A 22,506-nucleotide genomic window follows, 5' to 3' on the forward strand; every position below is an offset into this window, starting at 1 on the left:
CTTGCCGTCTTGTAATATATTTAATTTGTTCTACATTAACCACTTCCCGACCGCCGCACGACGATGTACGTCGACAGAATGGCACGGGCAGGCATAAGGGCTTACATGTACGTCCTTGCCTTCCCGCGGGTCGGGGGCCCGATCGGGCCCCCGCCCGGTGCCTGCGGCGGTCGGTATTCGTTCGGGAGCGATCCGGGATGAGGGGGCGGCCATTCATTCATGGCCACCCCCTCGCGATCGCTCCCGACGAATAGAAATCCTTCGTCACATCACTTCCTCTCCTGTAATGTAAACACAGGAGAGGAAGTGATGTAATCTCTCCTCCGTGTCGGTATTTTTCGTTCCGACACCGAGGAGAGAGGATCGGTGAGTTGCACCAACACGACACTACACAGTAGAACATGCCAGGCACACTCACACCCCCCCGATCACCCCCCCAATTACCCCTGCCCCCCAGTCACAGTGACGCCAATGTAATTTTTTTTTTTTTTTTTTGCATTGGTGTCATTTGTGACTGTAATAACTGTTAGGGCAGTTAGGGTTAGCCCCCTTTAGTTCTAATGTACCCCCCTAACCCCCCCAATAAAGGTTTAACCCCGTGATCACCCCCCGTCTCCAGTGTCACTAAGGCTGGGTTCACATTGCAGCGGTTTATGAGAACGAATGTGATTCGCACCGCACTGCAGTGCAAATCGCATCCGATCTCTGTGCGATTCGAGTTCAGCCATACAGATAGTATGGCTGAATTCGCATCGCACCCGCCGCAAATTCGCACGGGACCCTTTTTTTGGCCCGCAGCAGAATCGGATCGCATGGGTCTTCACACCATGCGATCCGAGTTTGCAGATCGCACTGCGATATGCGAACTGATCTGGGGGTGTCATTAACATTTCACTGACACTCCCAGCAGTTCGCATAGGGCAGTGTGAACTGCCGCCGGGAGGCATGCGTTGCGGGAACCTGCCGCGGATTCGTGGCATTCCCGCATCGCTCCAGTGTGAACCCAGCCTAATAAGCGATAGTTTTTCTGATCGCTGTATTAGTGTCACAGGTGACGCTAGTTAGGCAGGTAGGTATTTAGGTTCGCCGCAGCTTTTTATAGCGCCAGGGACCCCCATATACTACCGCATAAAGCCCCCTGATTGCCCCCTAGATAACCCTTTCACCAGTGATCACCATATAACTGTTACAGGTGACGCTGGTTGGTTAGTTATTTTTTTATAGTTTCAGGGCACCCGCCATTTATTACCTAATAAAGGTTTAACCCCCTGATCACCCGGCGGGTGTCATTTGTGACTGTAATAACTGTTAGGGCAGTTAGGGTTAGCCCCCTTTAGTTCTAAGGCAGGGCTCGACAAAACCCGGGCGCCAGGTCGCATTGGCGACTAGAAATAGCGACCTCGCGCCTGGGGCAGCACAGCTGGTGGTATCCTGTCTCTGTGGACCCCCCCAGCGTGATCGCGTCGGGCCGTTCCGCCGGCGGCCGAAAATTTAGGCCGCGGCTTTGAGGCCTTCTGCGGTCCTATGATTCCTTATGGAATCTGGCGCCCTCTTGTGGTCGCTGTTGGTATGACAAACCAGCAATGCTAATGAAGTTTCCGCTGCCTGTTTTATATTACCTGCCTCTTCCCTTTATTTAGAACCCCCTAAACATTTTATATATTTTTTATTCTAACACCCTAGAGAATAAAATGGTGGTTGTTGCAATACTGTCTGTCACACCGTATTTGTGCAGCGGACTTACAAGCGCACTTTTGTTGGGAAAAATAATTTAATAAAAAAATAAGACAACAGTAAAGTTAGCCCAATTATTTTTTATATTGTGAAAGATAATGTTACGCCGAGTAAATTGATACCCAACATGTCACGCTTCAAAATTGCGCCCACTCATGGAATGGCGACAAACTTTTACCCTTTAAAATCTCCATAGGCGACGTTTAAAAAAATTCTACAGGTTGCAGGTTTTGAGTTAGAGGAGGTCTGGGGCTAGAATTATTGCTCTCGCTCTACCGATCACGGCGCTACCTCCTATGTGTGGTTCGAACACCGATTTTATATGCGGGCAGGACAGGGCGCGTTTAAAAAAAAAATGTTCTGCTTATTTTAACTTTTTTTAAAAAAAGTGTGTCACTTTTATTCTTATTACAAGGAATGTAAAAATCCCTTGTAATAGAAAAAAATCATGACGGGTCCTCTTATATATGCGATCCGGGGGGTCAGAGAGACCTCACATCTCATATTTACACTAAAATGCAATTGAAAAAAAAATTGTCATTTGAAAAAAATAAATAAAATGTCCCTCTAATGCCGCGTACACACGAGCGGACTTTTCAACATCCAAAGTCCGAAGGACCGAGTCCGTCAGACTATCCGATCGTGTGTGGGCTGCAACGGACTTTTGATTCACCAAAGTCTGACGGACTTTAGAATATGGAACATGCTTCAAATTTTCCCGAAGGAACTCCGCCGGACCCGGTCCCCTTCGAAAACTCCGCTCGTGTGTATGCTACTCCGACGGACTAAAACCGACGCTAGGGCAGCTATTGGCTACTGGCTATGAACTTCCTTATTCGAGTCGGGTCGTACGTCATCACGTTCGAATCCGTCGGAGTTTAGTGTGATTGTGTGTGGCCAAGTCCGTTCGGCCGAAAAGTCTGTCAGAACTCCGTCGGAATTCCAGCAGAACTCCGACGGAACTCCTTTGGAAGTCTGTCGGACTTAAGTCCGCTCGTGTGTACGGGGCATAAGAGCTATGGGCAATGACTTGGAGACGGGGGGGGGGGGGGGGGGGGGCGGCGGCGCTGCTATCTTCCCCTCACTCGTCTCCATGTCAGGCCAGGGACAGGTCCGGATCGCCGTCACGGACCTGGCTCCTAACTTTTTAAGCTGGCTCCTAGATTCCAAGCAAATTTGTCAACCCCTGTTCTAAGGTACCCCCCTAACCCCCCCCAATAAAGGTTTAACCCCGTGATCACCCCCCGTCGCCAGTGTCACTAAGGCTGGGTTCACATTGCAGCGGTTTATGAGAACGGATGTGATTCGCACCGCACTGCAGTGCAAATCACATCCGATCTCTGCGATTCGAGTTCAGCCATTCGCTGCACCCGCCGCAAATTCGCACGGGACCCTTTTTTTGGTCCGCAGCAGAATCGGATCGCATGGGTGTTCACACCATGCGATCCGAGTTTGCAGATCGCACTGCGATATGCAAACTGATCTGGGGGTGTCATTAACATTTCACTGACACTCCCAGCAGTTCGCATAGGGCAGTGTGAACTGCCGCCGGGAGGCATGCGATGCGGGAACCCGCCGCGGATTCGTGGCGTTCCCGCATCGCTCCAGTGTGAACCCAGCCTAATAAGCGATCGTTTTTCTGATCGCTGTATTAGTGTCACAGGTGACGCTAGTTAGGCAGGTAGGTATTTAGGTTCGCTGCAGCTTTTTATAGCGCCAGGGACCCCCATATACTACCGCATAAAGCCCCCTGATTGCCCCCTAGTTAACCCTTTCACCAGTGATCACCATATAACTGTTACAGGTGACGCTGGTTGGTTAGTTATTTTTTTATAGTTTCAGGGCACCCGCCATTTATTACCTAGTCTCACTAGTGTACCCCTAAATTTAGGGGTGTCTACTTTCCAAAATGGGGTCATTTGGGGGGGGTTTGTGCCATCTTGGCATTTTATGGCCTTCAAAATTGTAACGCCCTTAGAAAGCCTGAAGGCGGTGCTTGGTTTTCGGGGCCCCGTACGCGGCTAGGCTCCCAAAAAGTCCCACATATGTGGTATCCCCGTACTCAGGAGAAGCAGCAGAATTTATTTTGGGGTGTCATTTCACATATGCCCATGGCATGCGTGAGCAATATATCATTTAGTGACAACTTTGTGAAAAAAAAAAAAGTTTGTAATTTTCCCACAACTTGTGGCAAAATATAAAATATTCCATGGACTCAACATGCCTCTCAGCAAATAGCTTGGGGTGTCTACTTTCTAAAATGGGGTCATTCGTGGGGGTTTTGTGCCATCTTGGCATTTTATGGCCTTCAAAACTGTGTAATAGGTAGTGAGGAGTGAAGTCCAAATATTTACGCCCTTAGAAAACCTGAAGGCGGTTCTTGGTTTTCGGGGCCCCGTACGCGGCTAGGCTCCCAAAAAGTCCCACATATGTGGTATCCCCGTACTCAGGAGAAGCAGCAGAATTTATTTTGGGGTGTCATTTCACATATGCCCATAGCATGTGTGAGCAATATATCATTTAGTGACAACTTTGTGTAAAAAAAAAAAAAAAAAAATTTTTTTTTTTTTTGTCATTATTCAATCGCTTGAGGCAAAAAAATAAAATATTCAATGGGCTCAACATGCCACTTATCAATTTCCTTAGGGGGTCTACTTTCCAAAATGGGGTCATTTGGGGGGGTTTTGTACTGCCCTGCCATTTTAGCACCTCAAGAAATGAGATAGGCAGTCGTAAACTAAAAGCTGCGTAAATTCCAGAAAACGTACCTTAGTTTGTAGATGACAACTTTTGCGCAAACCAATAAATATACAATTATTGACTTTTTTTTTACCAAAGACATGTGGCTGAATACATTTTGGCCTAAATGTATGACTAAAATTGAGTTTATTGGATTTTTCTAATAACAAAAATTAGAAAATATCATTTTTTTTCAAAATTTGCGGTCTTTTTACGTTTATATCGCAAAAAATAAAAATCGCAGAGGCAATCAAATACCATCAAAAGAAAGCTCTATTTGTGGGAAGAAAAGGACGCAAATTTTGTTTGGGTACAACATTGCATGACCGCGCAATTACCAGTTAAAGCAGCGCAGTGCCAAAGTGTAAAAAGACCTCTGGTCATTTACCAGCAAAATGGTCCGGTCTGAAAGTGGTTAATAAAGAATTTATATATGTATTTTTTGTGTATTATGACACCCCAAACATCCTCCTACTCCAGGCTCCTTGATTAGGTACTCAGGGCTTTTTTTTTTTTTTTTTCCTTTCCCTGTTTTGGCTACTTTTATAAATTCTGTACTTTGGCTGTAGAGAAGGGAAGACTGCAGAAAAACGGCTATAACTTATATAGGATTTGTTTTATCTCTGTATATCTCACCTGAGGCCCGTCACTTTACTGGGTATGTGCAAGTTCAGATCGGTTATTGTAGTCCACACACTGCTTTGTCCTTTCTATCCTTGGACTTTACGTTCCCGGATCTGTTTGGGTTTTATTTTTTTTTAGATGTTAGCTTTACATCTAATATATTCATGAAATGCTCAGATTTCCTTTCATCCAGAGGAAAAACTAATATTGATCTCTTCCTTTAGGAACGGACAAGTTTGGCTTTGGGTTTGGAGGAACAGGAAAGAAGTCTCACAATAAGCAGTTTGATAATTATGGCGAGGTAATTCCTTTCTTTCTTTGTAGTGGAGAACATATAGGCTTCATGACTTTACAAAACATTGAGTGGTCTGGTTAATATGCTATTTCTAAATTCATATTTTTTCTTGATCTTTTGGAAGTAAGCTTTATAGACTGTTTGTTTATGTTTACTGTCATGGGACACTCGCATTAGTCTCTGCCTCGGTGTAGCTTACAGAATAATATGTCTACCATAGGCAGATAAAACCCAAGCTCTATATCTTTCAGCCAGAACATCTCTATACACGGCTATTCTGAACTGTCCTTATCAACGGGAAGTAGTCCAATCTGCCATGGGTATTGCTGTTCATGGTACTGGGCAAACTTCCTGCAATATAAACCATCAATACAGATCTAATGACACATCACACATTACACTTGGCAGGAAATTATTAAAGGAGTTGTAAAGTCAGAAGGGTTTATTTTTATTTTTTTCCCTAATGCATTCTATACCCATATTAGCAAGAAACTCTTGGCCTTGAAAAAAATGCAGTTCTTTACCTCTTTCTGGAGGATATGTACTGATTAGAGACAGATTTAGAGAACCACAGTGTTTCCTGACGCCATGTGACCCATTTGCTAACATAACATTTACTTTGTGAATAGACCTAGGCTTTAAAGTGATACTAAAGTCTCTCTTTTTTTTTTTCTTTAAAAAGAAGCTCTGTGAAATGGTTTTGCACAGAGAAACCCAGATCCTCCTCTTCTTGGGTCCCACTTTGGTGCTTCTGGTCCTTCCCTGCTGTCGCCTGCCCCCACAGCAAGCAGCTTGCAATGGGTAGAAAAAAAGGCGGGTTGCGGGCTTAGCACATGTATATCCACTTATTTAGAGTGGTCATTCACCGTTCACTATGTAGGGTGCTGCTGCCATAACCAGAGAGCATAACATAAATCATAATTTAGGCCATATATGTATTCTGCTACATATTTTTTGTTAAAAAACAATCCCAATAAGCGTATATTGGTTTGCGCAAACGTGTCTACCAACTTTGGGATATATACTGGAATTATATATATATATATATATATATATATATATTTTGGTTTATAGCGCAAAAAACGAACCCTCAGGTGATCCAATTCCACTAAAAGGAAGCTCTATTTGTAGGAATAAAATGAAAAAAAAAAGTTTGTGTAAAGCGTTGCATGACCACACAATTGTCAGTTAATGTAACGCAGTGCCATATACCAAAAAATGACCTGGTCATGAAAAGGGGTAAATCTCCCGGAGTTCAGGTGGAAAGCTCAAATATATTTCATCACTCCCTTTTTTTCTTTGGGAAAAATTCACGTCAAAACGATTAAATGGTTTATTGCTCATAAATCGGTCATGACATGATGGCAATTTAGTTGGCTGTCACGGCGTGTTAAAACGAAACAATTTTTCATCTAGAGTATGGCCCGTGTTACAGCTGTGTTTGCATTTGTACCCAACATTACTGCTTTTCGTGTGGCAAATTGCTGCAAGTAGTTAGACTTCTGTTTTTAATCTCTAGGAGTTTACAATGCATGATACCATTGGTTGCTACGTGGACATAGATGGTGGCCGTGTGAAGTTCTCCAAGAATGGTGAGTGATTTCATCTTTTTATTAGGATTTGCTGTTTTTAGGAGCTTTTTGATTTTCATCTTTTGTTTACTTATATCTAGGCAAAGACCTTGGAAATGCATTTGATATTCCCTCGCACTTGAAGAACCAAGCATTGTTTGCGGCATGTGTTCTGAAGGTTAGCACAATGTTGTCTTTTAGTAGTTGCATTGTTGGTATATGGAAATCGTGTGATTTTTATTTTTTGGGGTGTCAACTTTTAACCACTTGCCAGCCAGCGACGTACCCGGTAATCCATATTTTTTAGAGCCGGCGGTTGGCTCTCTTGCAAAAGCAATCCTAGCGGCTAACCATCCTCTGGATTGCTTTTACAAGCAGAGGAAGTGGGAGGCCTTCCAGGGCTTTTTCAGGCTCTCCATCCTACTGGGAAACCCATGCAACCAGTAGGTGCTTTCACTGGCTGATCGGAGAGCCGAACAAAGACCGGATCGGCTTTGTTCATCTTCTGGCTATGGTAACTCAGAAGAGATGACCTGACATCACTTACAATATACTGTACTTGGATGTCAATGGTGCCATTTTCAAAAACCAAGTGCATTCAAAAACACTGATCTTGGTGTGATCAAATGGATTTTACGGGCAGAGGAGGGATTTAGGGTCTTGCAGACCCCAGGTTTCTCCATAAAGAGTACCTGTCACAAGGAATGTTTACATTCTGTCACAAGGAATGTTTACATTCTGTCACAAGGAATGTTTACATTCTGTCACAAGGAATGTTTACATACTGTCACAAGGAATGTTTACATTACTGTCACAAGGAATGTTTACATTCCTTGTGACAGCAATAAAAGTGATCAAACAAAATGTAAAACGACAGTGTAAAAATAACTAAAAGCTACACACGCAAACAGCGATCGTCCCACACATGTAGGGTATTGCCCTGAACGTCTGATGATGGGCAGTAATTCTAGCACCAGATCTCCTGTGTAAATCTAAAGTGGTAACCTGTAAAGGCTTTTAAAGCCTTGCCTATGAGTAGTAAAATGTACGTAGTCTATCACTGTTGCATGGGCGTGCACAATTTTGATGCCCATTTACTCAGTGTGACATCTTTTTTTTGTTACCAAAAATGTGGGTTATGTATTGTGCAGATTTTCAAGCGGTTAAATGGCACCCGTAGCAGATCGCATAAACATAGTGGTGTGGGAAATGCACAGGAATTACTGCGTTTCCCAAACTGCATCAGTGTGAAGCAGGGTCAGAGATTCATCAAGATCTTTTCTGGGAGTGGGCTCTCCTACAAGTGAAGTTTCAAAGTTCTTTAGGTTCCCTTTATCAAGGCTGTCACCTCATATAAAAGAAGGCTGTGTGCCTGGAAAATGTAGGAAGTATGACTCCAGACTCTTACAAAAGTAATCATCTAGACCAGTGATGGCGAACCTTGGCACCCCAGATGTTTTGGAACTACATTTCCCATGATGCTCATGCACTCTGCAGTGTAGTGGAGCATCATGGGAAATGTAGTTTCAAAACATCAGGAGTGCCAAGGTTCGCCATCCCTGATCTAGACAAACCCTTTCCAGTGCTGGGCTTTACACCCCATTCACACGTGTGCGACTTGTACAACTTTGGACATCAAGTCATACCCCATGTTTTTTTCCAATGATAACTATTCATATATAGTTAGGTTGAAGAAAAGTCCATATAGTTCAACCAATAAAAAAATAATTAAAAAAAAAACACAATCCTACACCCACAGTTAGTTGATCCAGAGGAAGGTGAAAAACCCCAATTCCCCAACCCAAAAATCCAATTTACTACAGCAGGGGAAAAAATTCCTTCCTGATCCCCTGAGAGGCTATCAGATTTTCCCCGGATCAACTTTACCTATATATGTTAGCACCCAGTTATATTATGTACATTTAGGAAAGAATCCAGGCCTGCCTTAAAGCAATCTACTGAGCTGGCCAGAACCACCTCTGCAGGGAGTCTATTCCACATTTTCACAACTCTACCTGTGAAGAAACCTTTCCTTATTTGGAGATTAAATATTTTTTAAGCTTATGATCTAACAAAACCCCCAGATCCTTCTCCACTATGGATTCCCCCAGATGTACTCTGCCTAGTATGTATGATGCATGCATATTCTTGGCCCTCAAGGGCATAACTTTACATTTATCAACATTAAACCTCATCTGCCACATAGTCCCCCAGTTAAACAGTGCATTGAGGTGTGGTGTTAACAACATCTCTTATCCTTACCACTGCCCAAATGCAAGAGTACAAATAGCCTAATGGAGCCCTGGATAGCAGTAAAACTGACAGAGGTTCTAGTTCTTCCCCACTCCATCTATCTAAAACTGAGAAGAGTTTAGTTTGGATTTATTTTACCATTGCTGGTGGGTGACTTGCATAAATTCTTTGATGCAAAAATATATCCTAGCTTATGTGTAACGTATTGGTCATTTCAGAATGCTGAACTGAAATTTAATTTTGGAGATGAGGACTTCAAATTCCCACCTAAGGACGGGTTTGTTGCCCTTTCCAAAGCCCCAGACGGGCACGTGGTCAAATCCCAGAATGCTGGTATGTATAAAATTCAGATTCTGTCAGTTTTCTAGGTTAAGACATGAAAGCTAATTGGTTTGCGGCATAACGGTTGTGCTGCTGCTTCTTCTCCTAGTCTGAGCTCTGCTGCACAATTGATTGCAAGCGGCTGTTTTAAAGGTAGATTCAGGTACTAGCACAGCTTGCATTAAAACATTAAAAAAAAAAATACTTAGACCCCTTTCACACCACACTGCCCATAGCGTCGGTGGTAAAACGCCACATTTCGGCCGCTAGCGGGAACGCTTTTACCCCCGCTAGCGGCCGAGAAAGGGTTAAAACCGTCAGCAATATGCCGCAATAGCGGCGTTTTGGCAGCGGTATTACAGCGCTTCCCCATTAATTTCAATGGGGAGCAGCGGTGGAGGAGCGGTAAACGCACAGCTCCTTCACTGTGCCAAAGACTCTGCTGGCAGGACTTTTCCCTGACGTCCTGCCAGCGCACCGCTGTAGTGTGAAAGCGATCGGGCTTTCACACTACATACAATGGTGCAGCTTTTTTAGGCTGGATTGCAGGCGCTATTTCTAATGCTATAGTGCCTGCAAAACGCCCTGGTGTGAAAGGGGTCTTATGATAAATGAAATCAGCTCTGTATTCATTAATATGTCTGGTTTATCTACTTGAAGCTCGGCTATAAGCTTTGCTTTTCCATTAAAAAAAAAATTGTATAGCGCCTATCTCATGGTTGATTCAGTATCTATAAGGTGATAATTTCCTGTAGCACATGACAATAAAGGGGTTGATTTACTAAAACTGGAGAGTGTATTCAAAGCTGCATCAGATTTTGCAAACCAATCAGCTTAAAAGGTTTTTATTTTATTTTTATTTTTTTTAAAGCTTCATTGAACAAGCTGAATTTAGAAGCTGATTGGCTACCATGCACAGCTGCACCAGATTTTGTACTCTCCAGATTTAGTAAATTAACCCCTAATGCCTCATACACACAATGAGATTATCGGGCAAATTATTATTTATTTTTTTGCATGCTTATTTCATATTGAAAATGCAGAGGTTACGAAAGTTACGAAAAATTCTCATGTGATAGAATAGAAATTTGGACGTGATGTCATGTATTGTATTTTCGAAGGAAGACTGTACTGAATAAACAAAAATGTATGATCTGGTATCGTAAGAAATTTTTGCGTTTTTTATCCCTTAAGATAACGGATGAATTGTCATGATCGGCAACCTGCATAGGTGTGACCCAGGCATTAGGCCATATTTTAGCAGCTACACTGAGGTGGGAAGTATTTGATCTCCTACTTAGTCCGTCATACAATCCGACGGACAGTCCGTCATACTTTCGAATGAACGGACTTGACCACACACGGATGCACAAACAGTCCGTCGAAAGCTTGCGTGATGACGTGTACAGCACGTACGACGGGACTAGAAATAGGAAGTCCAATACACAGCAATGCAACCTTCCGCCGTGTAAATCCTTTCTGAGCATGCGCCATTCTTAGTCCGTCGAACTAGCCTACTCACAAGCGGACTGTCCGCTGAAACCAAAGTATGACGGACAATATTACGGAAATTCCGAAATACTTAGTACGCCAGACTGCACGCTGAAAAAGTCAGCTGAAGCCCACACACGAGCGGACTGTCTGCTGAAATGTGTTTCGACGGACTAAGTAGGCCATACAGTCTGCCCGTGTGTACGCGGCTTTAGGCAGCATTCCTCTTCCCAACGTGGCGAGTTGAGTTGATGCCAAAAAGCTTGATTTTGGTCTGGTCTGCCCACAACACTTTCACCCAGTTCTCCTCTGAATCATTTAGATGTTCATTATCAAACTTCAGACTGGCCTGTATGTGTGCTTTCTTGAGCAGGGGGACCTTGCAGGCACTGCAGGATTTCAGATCTTCACGGCGTAGTATGTAACCAATTGTTTTTGTAGTGATTATGGTCCCAGCTACCTCAAGCTCATTGACAAGAGTCTCCTGTGTAGTTCTGGGCTGATTCCTCATCATTCTCATGATCATTGAAACTCTGTGAGATGAGATCTTGCATGGAACCCTAGACCGAGGGAGATTGTTTTGTGTTTCTTCCATTTGCAAATAATTACTCCAACTGTTGTCACCCTCTCACCAAGCTATTTGACGATGGTCTTGTAGCCCATTCCAGCCTTGTGTGGGTCTACAATCTTGTCCCTGACATCCTTGGACAGCTCTTTGGTCTTGGCCATGGTGGAGAGATTGGAATCTGTTTCTGTGGACATGTGTCTTTTATACAGGTGACAAGTTGAGATTAGGAGCTGATGATAATCCACACTTAACCAAGACCTCTCACATAATTAACAACAAATGCACCATTGCGGCAAAGGGCAGCAGTGATGTAAGCAAGGAAGTGGGACTTTATATGAAGCTCAAGATAACAAAATAAATAGAATGGTGGAAAGTAAATTTAATGATACAGCGAACTTCTGCTCGGATCACTGTGATGATCTGACTGAAAGTGGGAGCGGGTACCTGTCAAAAGCAGGTATTCACTCCCCTCCCCAAAAAAAAAAAAAGTTCCAAATGTGGAGGAGAAAGAGAGCATAACTTCCCCTTTTGGGCGAAGTTCTGCTTTAATGAATTTACATTTCCGGATGTAAAATATCTCACTAAAATGTAGCCTGTCTGGTGACATCCATTTTTGTTATGGCATTATGGAGAGTTTGCATATACAAACAAATGATTAGCAATGTTTACTTTCAGCACCTTGATCCTGGGGTCAGTCCCCTCTTAGACAAAATTTACATTTAGCTAATGTGCTCTGGTTGTTTTCCCGGTTTCCTTTGTGCATTTTGGTCCATCCCCCTCTCTGTAAACCTACATGTAGGTTTGTAGACTTCCACCCAAATGGAAGCTTTGTGACTCCGGTAGGCTCATTCGCTTTTTGTCTTTTTGGGGGGTGGGCCAGAAGCGTGCTCTGCAAATCACTGCGGAATTGTAAGTTCTTACAAGACTTAAAGTAGAAGTTCAGCCTTAAACTAAAATCTCAAAATCTACTTGCAGCCATGATCTAAGACTAACCTATGTAGAAATATAAAGCAAAAATCGCTATACATACCGTGCATCCGGAAAGTATTCACAGAGCTTCACTTTGTCCACATTTTGTTATGTTACAGCCTTATTCCAGGATGTATTATTTTCCTATATAAACAATACCCCATAATGACACCGTGAAAGAAGTTTGTTTGAAATCTTTGCAAATTTATTAAAAATAGAAAAAAATCACATGTACATAAGTATTCACAGCCTTTGCCATGGCACTCAAAATTGAGCTCAGGTGCATTCTGTTTCCACTGATCCTCCTTGAGATGTTTCTAAAACTTGATTGGACTTCACCTGTGGTAAATTCAGTTGATTGGACATGATTTGGAAAGGCACACACCTGTCTATATAAGGTCCCACAGTTAAGTGCATGTCGGAGCACAAACCAAGCCATGAAGTCCAAGGAATTGTCTGTAGACCTCTGAGACGGTATCGAGGCACAGATCTGGGGAAGGGTAAATTAAAGGTCCCAATGAGCACAGTGGCCTCCTCCATCCGTTTCCGCTTCTGTAAGAGGCTGCTGTATGCACTGGCTGAATATCTTCCGGTTTCTATTGAACTGGCTGATGCTGCCTGATATATGGCCCGTATGTATGGCCCTTTAGGATTTGGGTCCTTCCTTGACACCTGTATTTACTATTTTCTAAGTCTGATGTTGTTCTACCATGTTTACTGACATCTGCTGTTATGTGGTGTTTTTATTTCAGGAAGTGCCCAAGTGAGTCAGGCAAAGAATCTGCCTAATGCACCAAAAGCCCTCATTATTGAACCATCCCGGGAGCTGGCGGAGCAGACTCTCAATAACGTCAAGCAGTTCAAGAAATATGTGGACAATCCAAAGCTAAGGTGATTGCTATGGGCCGACTTGTGAACGGTTCTAAAAAAGAATTGCGCCGCACTGATTTTGCTTTTGACTTTAAATTGTGTTTACTTGGGCTGATGAATAGCAAGGATATTCCGCCTGATGTACAAATACATATACGTAGAATTTTGTTGCTGGCTTATAAACTTCTGCTGCAGTGTTGGATTGCTCCTACTTCATCAGATTCCAAAATGTGGATAGAGACTGTTAATGACATACCTTTTTTTTTTTTTTTTTTTTTTAAAGAAAGATTAGCCTACACACAGAGAACCTGCCTGCATTTTAAAAACAAAGTGACATCTGGCTTGGTGTATCCGATCTTTCCCCCTGTCATTGATAGCTCCTGCTTTCTAGTCATTTAATATGCATGCATGAAATATCTTGTGGAGGTTGGACTGTCCTTGCCCCTTACCCTCTTATTCTCTGAACAAAGCAATGACTGCTTGTTATATATCCTTTGCTTCTCCTTATGACAACACCTTACACTTTTTTGTGTATTGTGATTACTATTTTACACATGGCCCTATTGCATTATTTATCCTTCATTTAGAACTTATTTAAAACGGTAACAAACCCAGAAGCAAACATTTTCAACTCTTAAAGTGAGTGTGTAAACGTTCAGTTTTAAAAACAAACATACATGTCATACTTACCTCCACTGTGCAGTTGGTTTTGCACAGAGTGGCCCCGATCCTCTTCTCAGGTCCCTCCGTGGCGCTCCTGGCTCCTCCTCTTCTCAAGTGTCCCACTGGAGAAGCGCTATCACAGGACACCCGTGCGGGCACGCTCCTGTGTCCTGCTGCTGCGTCCGTAGACAGCAGGACTCTGCTCCGCCCCCACGTCATTGGATTTGATTGCAGCGGGAGCCAATGGCTGCACTGCTATCATTCTATCCAATCAGGACACGAGACACCGGCTGGAGCTGGTGTGCTCATTCCCATTGTAGGAATTTCAGGGCTTGGGTAAGTATAAGTGAGGCGCTGCTGCAGCATAGGAGGTTTTTCACCTTAAGGCTAGGTTCACACTATTGCGATGCGGGAACGCCGCGAATCCGCGGCGTTTTCCCGCATCGCATACCTCCCGCCGGCAGTTCACACTGCCCTATGCGGACGGCTGGGGGTGTCAATGTTATGTTAATGACACCCCCAGATCCGTCGGCATATCGCAGTGCGATCTGCCGACTCGCACAGGAATCGGATCGCATGGTGTGAACCCCCATGCGATCCGATTCCGTTGCGGACCCAAAAAAGGGTCCTGTGCGAGTTTGCTGCGGGACAGCTGCGAGTTCAGCCATACTATCTGTATGGCTGAACTCGCAGTGCTACGGAGATCGGATGTGTTTTGCTGTGCGAATCACATCCGGATCTCCCCCCGCAGCAGTGTGAACCCAGCCTAAGGCTTCATGCACACCGAAGCTCAAAAAAGCTTTTTCTGGACACCAGATTGCTGGCAGAAAACGCTGGTTGAAAAATGTGCTTTTAACAGCGTTTTGTACTACTGTTTAAGCGTTTATTAGCGTTTATTAGCGTTTATTGGCGTTTTCAATAAAAATACACAGAGGACACTCCAAAAATCCCACAGTGCATTCCAAACTCCCACAATGCATTGAAAAAATAGAATGCCGAACACTAATTAATGCGTGTTTACAAGCGTTTGTCTGCATTTGTCGTTTTTGGCGGTCAAAAAAGCGGCACTTTGAACGCAAATTTCTGGCATTCAGAAAAAAGCCCATAAAATCCACTGCTCATTAAAGCTAAAAAACGTCCATGTGTGCATGGACACATAGGCTAACATAGAGTGGAGTTTATGGGCTTTTTAAAAAAAAAAAACACCCAAACTCCAATAAATTGCACTCTATGAGCTCCAGTGTGCATGGAGCCTAATGCATTCTTACAACCCCTATTAAATGTGATGGCTGCATTCGTTTTCTTTTTTTTAGGCTTCCTTCCCTTTATTTCCATTTCCTTATCCAGCCAGTAAGTCTGTTGTTTTTCAGCAGAACAAGCTCTCCTGAAAATGTAACCCTTGGTATTGAGACAAACAATTTACCATTGACAGGGGTGCCTAAAATAATCGACTTTTATTTATTCATGTAAAAAAACCTTTATCCCAAAAGAAAGATGTTGCTGTGACTGCCGCTGTGACTGTACAGTAAGCCGGAGTTTGGCTTCAATGTGTTTAGTGTCTTTCAATCTGCTAGTACATCAAACATTCCCGCCCCCACCAGAGCCACCTTGCTGCTGTCCAAATATGCCCCCGTTTGCTCTCTTCTGGAGTGAGGACACTCTAATATAGGAGTTGTGTTTAATGGAGATCACCAGGTGAAAACAGGGAAAACCAATACAGCCATCACGTAATGATTTGGTAAGCTATAATATATGTTTGGTTTTGGGAATAATACAGCTTTAAGAAAAGAGATGACCATAAATTGTCACACCATATCACTATTGTTTTATTGGAACTGAGATTTGGGACAGGAAAAGAGAGCTTTGAGGGAATGGGTAAAGTTAGTTTTATCTGTATTGCCTGAATGTTGTTTAATTAAAACACCTGTTTCAAAAGGTGATGATGATGATATAATTGTATTATGTAGGGAGCTCCTGATTATTGGAGGAGTAGCAGCAAAGGAGCAACTGGCAATGCTGGAGAGTGGGGTATGTTTCATTTTTTCGTCTTCTTCAGAGTGCTTTTTGTCAAAGCTGAATACCAGGCAAATAAAAAGACGTTATTACATACATGTGTTTTTTTTTTTTTTTTTTCTTGCTTTCTCTCTCCCATTTTATAGGCCACACCAATGCTTGTTAATGTAGCTGTACGGCAGCCTGCATCGGCAGCTCACAGATCACACACACCCGAGAGCCCAGTGATTGGTGTGTGATCTGTGAGCCACTGATGCAGGCTGCCATTACTGCTGTGTCCGGGTGATCACATGGTCTTGTACAGCAATGACCCAGTACTCCATGGAAAACGAATGTAGACATTGGTTCTCTCTACTTTCACACAGATCAACTGTCAGAGCGCAGAGAAATGTTGTAGCAGCTTGTCAAAGTGCATATACACTCACAAACTGTGCCTGCCCTGGTGTCTGAGTGCCCTAGTGTAAGACCAGTCATAATGGTGCATAATGAAAACCTGTGGCTTTGTGTAACTAATAGGCAGGCTTGATCCACTTGCTGCCTTGTATACATTTTTTAAAGAATTATTAGGCATTTTGCCCAGGCACCCCTGAAAGGCACCCTGGTTGGAAAAGGCTGCTCTATAGTACTAGTGTTAGATCTTGCATACAGTAGGTGCTCAGCCTATTGCATTAGGGTATGCACCCCAAAAGTACAGACCAAAAGTTTGGACACACCACCTCATTCAAAGAGTTTTCTTTATTTTCAGGACTATGAAAATTGTAGATTCACACTCAAGGCATCAAAACTGTGAATTAACACATGTGGAATTATATACTGAACAAAAAAGTGTGAAACAACTGAAAATATGTCTTATATTCTATATAAAGAAATATGCAGCGCTACCCCGCTTCCTCAAAAAACTGAAATAATATAAAAAAAATAAAGAAATAACGATAACCCTGATGCAAAGAAAATGTGCAAATCAGCAAAATCAAAATAACAACAAAAAGTGATATGTACAACATGATGCAAGCAATGAAATTCAAAATACAATATAATAAAAAATACTATATACTCTAATACAAAATCAAAGTGCAATGTAGTCTGTAATATCCACACTAATAATCAGTGCAGTGCAGTATCCAAATAGCAGCAGTGTTCATAAAAGTGCAAATGGTTCATAAACCACACAAACGATCGGTGCAATATAAGTTCCAAGATGCTGTGATCCTATGATAAATCTATGCAGTGGAATACAGATAAAGCTGCTCCAAAAAAACTGTGACAGGCCACCAATAATTCAGTGCTAGGCTTGTGCCCAACCTATTTCCCCCAGCCTCTCACCTCCAATGAAGACCATTAATGGCCAAATCCAGCGTAATGCATGTGTCCCACTGGCTACTTTCTCCTCTCCTCGTAATATCAGCCCATCAATGTAGTAAGTCCACCAGCCATGCACCGGATAATAAAAAAAACAAGAGGGGGGATCCCATGTGTAGAACGTAATCTAAAACACTTTATTCAAATAATATCCACACTTATAGTTGGGTAGAAACACTTGCGAAAATGGTAAACACAGGAACTTCCGGTCTCGGCCACGACCGGAAGTGACAATCGTGACACCTGGCTCCTCCCTGACGCGTTGCGTCACACACACGTGACTTTTTCAAAGGGTCCCTTTGGCATAAGTGGAGCGCACTAGTATTTTTATTTTTTATATCAGTTTTAGATTTTATCTTTGGGGTTGTGCGCACTAGCACTTTATTTTGTAGTATGTCTTATATTCTAGGTTCTTCAAAGTAGCCACCTTTTGCTTTGATTACTGCTTCACACACTCTTGGCATTCTGTTGATGAGCTTCAAGAGGTAGTCACCTGAAATGGTTTTCACTTCACCGGTGTGCCCTGTCAGGTTTAATAAGTGGGATTTCAAGCCTTATAAATGGGGTTGGGTCCATCAGTTGTGTTGTGCAGGAGGTAGATACAGTACACAGCTGATAGTCCTACTGAATAGACTGTTACCTGCTTTTTTTTTTGCCATAATACAAATTCTAAGTAAAGAAAAACGAGTGGCCATCATTACTTTAAGAAATGAAGGTCAGTCAGTCCGAACAATTGGGAAAACTTTGAAAGTTTCCCCAAGTGCAGTCGCAAAAACCATTAGGCGCTACAAAGAAACTGGCTCACATGAGGACCGCCCCAGGAAAGGAAGACCAAGAGTCACCTCTGCTGCGGACGATAAGTTCATCCGAGTCACCAGCCTCAGAAATCGCAGGTTAACAGCAGCTCAGATTAGAGAACAGGTCAATGCCACACAGAGTTCTAGCAGCAGACACATCTCTAGAACAACTGTTAAGAGGAGACTGTGTGAATCAGGCCTTCATGGTAAAATAGCTGCTAGGAAACCACTGTTGAGGACAGACAACAAGCAGAAGAGACTTGTTTGGGCTAAAGAACACAAGGAATGGACATTAGACCAGTGGAAATCTGTGCTTTGGTCTGATGAGTCCAAGTTTGAGATCTTTGGTTCCAACCACCGTGTCTTTGTGCGACGCAGAAGAGGTGAACGGATGGACTCTACATGCCTGGTTCCCACCGTGAAGCATGGAGGAGGAGGTGTGATGGTGTGGGGGTGCTTTGCTGGTGACACTGTTGGGGATTTATTCAAAATTGAAGGCATACTGAACCAGCATGTCTACCACAGCATCTTGCAGCGGCATGCTATTCCATCCGGTTTGCGTTTAGTTGGACCATCATTTATTTATAGAATGCCAAGAGTGTGTGAAGCAGTAATCAAAGCAAAAGGTGGCTACTTTGAAGAACCTAGAATATAAGACCTATTTTCAGTTGTTTCACACTTTTTTTTTTTTTTTTTTTTTGTTCAGTATATAATTCCACGTGTGTTAATTCATAGTTTTGATGCCTTCAGTGTGAATCTACAATTTTCATAGTCATGAAAATAAAGAAAACTCTTTGAATGAGAAGGTGTGTGCAAACTTTTGGTCTGTACTGTATATAATATAATTTAATTATTTCTTTTTTTTAATTTGTAATATTTACTTTTTTTTTATTTTATTTTTTTTAAGGATCCTCAATGGAGGTCTTTGGTGATGTCTCTCAGTTTTGAGACAGAGAAGGGTCTGAACATAGATTCCCCAGTCTTTCTCTGCAGTCTCAGCTGCACTGGACAGGGAAGAATAGGAAGTGCTCTGTGCTGAGTGGCTTCCTATTCCGTCACAAAATGAAACATCGCAAACAGCCAAAACCTTTTTATTTTTTTGGAGTAAGGAAGGATTATAACCTCTATCAAGGAAAGTTTGGCATTTGGATTCATATGGTATTGTCAGTACTTCTACAGTGTAGATATACTTTAGATAAAGGGCCCTTTCACATTGGCGACCCGATCAAGCCCACCTGTCAGTTTTTCAGGCGAACACGATCAAAAGGTCAATGCATTCTTATGGTTCGGCGGGTGTAAGCAGACTTGTGTCCATTTACACCCGCCTACCTCTTCCTTTTGGGTGGATTGGATTGGATGTAGCGGAGTGTAAAAGGACATCAGCCACCCATAGAGTAGAGTGTTCACTCGGTATAAACTGAACAGACAAGAACCTGTCATCCACCCCTCTGCTCCGATCAGCAGGGGAATCCGCTCAGATCTCCTGCTGATCTGAATGGAAGGCGTCAGTGTGAAAGCACCCAAAACTGACATGGTTGCTTTACAATCATCTAATGTTGCAAATGGCTGTAGATGATCTTGTTTCTGAAAAGTACTGCTCTTCTGTCAGGAATAGTCTACTTTGACACTTGATAAAACTTTACTTGTGTTCCCCAATAGGTGGATATTGTAGTGGGCACTCCAGGCAGAATTGATGACCTCATCTCAACTGGAAAACTGAACCTGTCACAAGTGCGCTTCCTGGTGCTCGATGAAGCTGTAAGTTTTCACTTTCTTTACCCAGTGGCTTTATGCCAATGTCCTGGTGCTCTCTAATGATATGTCTTGTTCTATAGTGGTGTCTAGTTTTCTCCTTGCTCATCTCTCTGGTTCTGTGTTGTAGGATGGCCTCCTCTCTCAGGGATATACAGACTTCATCAACAGAATTCATCAACAAATTCCCCAGATCACTTCCGATGGGAAAAGACTGCAGGTAAGACTAAGGCCAAACATCTGCTATATAAAACTGGTCAGCCTTAACATTATGACCACCCACCCATTGAGGCATGGGCTCCACTAGTCCTATGAAGGTATCTGTTGCCCTACTAGACCGCTGTGGTAACTGGCATCAAGCAGTCAGTATCTGATCCCTAATAACCTGTAAGTTGTGAGATGGTGCCTCCATAGATTTGACTTGTTTTTTAAAGAACATTCCAGATTGGATTCAAATCTAGAGAATTTGGAGTGCAACTCAACTTCTCAAACTCATTCTGTTCCTCAAAACATTCTTGAATTCATCAGACCAGGCCACCTACTTCCATTGCTCTGTAGTCACTTCTGATGCTCGTGCTCATTTTAGGAATATTTGGCTATAGACACGGGTCAGCATGGGCACCCTGATCAGTGTGCGGCTACGCAGCCCCAATGCACAACAAACTGCAATGCACTGTGTGTTCTGACCTTTTTGTTGGAACCAGCATTATGTTTTAAAGTAATTGGCGCTATAGTAGTTCTTCTATTAGATTGGACTTCATAGCCTTCGCTTCCCACGTGAGCCTTGGCCACCCAGGATCCTGTCGTTGGTTTTCCTTCCTTGGACCAATTTTGGTAGGTCCTGACCACTGCAAATGGGGACATCCCAAGAGCTGCAGCTTTTTAGTTGTCTGACCCAGTCGTCTAGCCATTACAATTCAGTCTTCGTCAAAGTTGCTCAAAGTTTTACACTTACCAATTTTTTTTTTTTTTTTTCTGCTTTCAACACATCAACTTCAGGGCCAACATGTTCCTTTACTGTATAATCCCATCCAATTTCAGATGCCATTGTCAAGGGATAATCAATGTTGTTCACTTAACCTATCAGTGGTGGTCATAATATTGCAGATCGGTGAAATTAAACCGTCATGCCAAAAAAAAAAATAAAAAAAAAAAAATAAAAGTGGGCTGGTCAGAGCCTGACCATAACTCGCTGAAAAGTGGTTCTGAGGTTGCTTCAAAGAAGCATAAGTGGTACCACAAACTGCCTGATGTGTAAATAGGTTCGCAGACGGCAAATTCTCATTATTAAACCATTTTCTTATTCAATTTCCTTTTAGATTTACCTTCAACTATATAGTACAAGGGCCTGCCTGATTGCAAACAAATTGAAAGTGTTTAGGTTTTCCCTCATTATATTTTTTTGGAAAATTGTACAAGAAAATTGTATTATGTATGGCCAGACTTATGCACCTACGTCTATTTAGGCAAACTATTTGAGTCTGTGGAGAATCATGCAATGAATTGCAGTGGTTTTGATTCCTGTATAGTTTCAGTATGCAGACATGAGATAGATCTGAATGGGAATTTTCAAGCAAAATAAAGATGCGTCTTTCGTTAACTCTATAAAAGGAGTACTGACATTTTTCTGCCAGGGATGTAAAGCCTGAGTTCATGTATTGACTTTTGTTCTGCTCAGGTGATCGTGTGTTCAGCCACTCTGCATTCGTTCGATGTGAAGAAACTGTCTGAGAAGATCATGCACTTCCCTACCTGGGTGGATCTGAAAGGAGAAGATTCTGTCCCTGAAACCGTTCACCATGTTGTTGTGCCAGTCAACCCCAAGAAGGATAAACTGTGGGAGCGACTGGGCAGCAAACATATCCGAGTAAGTGCAGTGCTCCGGGGGATCCGTATATCATTTATTTAGACACTTGAATTACAAAAAATGAGAGGCAATGGTGGATTTATATTCCTTAAAAAAATAGAAATAGAAGAGCCTGTTAGTGTAGAAATATTCCCTGCTTCGCTTGTGGCGCCGTCATTCTTACTGTGGCTTCACAGCTGGGCACCCACTGCGCATGCGCGAGCGAAGCAGGGTGCAGTGATACGCCGCACAGTCATCTGGTACACGTGACGGCTCCCAGATGACTGTGCGGCGCAAGGGGAAGTGAGGTCACCAGCCCGGGCAATGAAGAAGGCAGACTACGAGGGACCCCCTAGTAACAGGCATTTAGAGGTGATTAAATTTTATTTTTTCCAATTTATTATTATTATTTTTTTTTTTTTTTTTAAAGAATTTTAAACTATTTTTTTTTTTTTTGGTGGCAACACCACTTTAAAGGTGAATTATCCCATATTAGTGCACTGTTGCAACAGCACAGTTGAGTACTGTCCGTTATATATTATTTGCAGGTATAGTTACATTTTCAGTCTACCCCCCTCCTTCTAAGGACCCAGCTGTACCAATACTTTTTGTATCACTACTGCATTGAAGAAGGTGGTAGG

General features: G+C 42.7%; 1 protein-coding gene across 1 annotated transcript in view; it reads left to right on the plus strand.

Moving 5' to 3' along the window:
* DDX1 (DEAD-box helicase 1) overlaps positions 1 to 22,506 on the plus strand; it is a 64,381-nt gene that overhangs the window by 22,081 nt on the left and 19,794 nt on the right. The window contains exons 9-17 of the mRNA XM_077488812.1: positions 5,322 to 5,398; positions 6,912 to 6,984; positions 7,065 to 7,141; positions 9,435 to 9,549; positions 13,318 to 13,456; positions 16,066 to 16,126; positions 19,927 to 20,025; positions 20,150 to 20,239; positions 21,698 to 21,886. Coding sequence (XP_077344938.1) covers positions 5,322 to 5,398; positions 6,912 to 6,984; positions 7,065 to 7,141; positions 9,435 to 9,549; positions 13,318 to 13,456; positions 16,066 to 16,126; positions 19,927 to 20,025; positions 20,150 to 20,239; positions 21,698 to 21,886 — 920 coding nt within the window. The remainder of the gene's footprint in view (positions 1 to 5,321; positions 5,399 to 6,911; positions 6,985 to 7,064; positions 7,142 to 9,434; positions 9,550 to 13,317; positions 13,457 to 16,065; positions 16,127 to 19,926; positions 20,026 to 20,149; positions 20,240 to 21,697; positions 21,887 to 22,506) is intronic.

Source organism: Lithobates pipiens, unplaced genomic scaffold (assembly GCF_037356315.1).
Source record: "Lithobates pipiens isolate NorthernLeopardFrog02 unplaced genomic scaffold, aLitPip1_a1.2 Scaffold_18, whole genome shotgun sequence".
Lineage (NCBI taxonomy): Eukaryota > Metazoa > Chordata > Amphibia > Anura > Ranidae > Lithobates > Lithobates pipiens.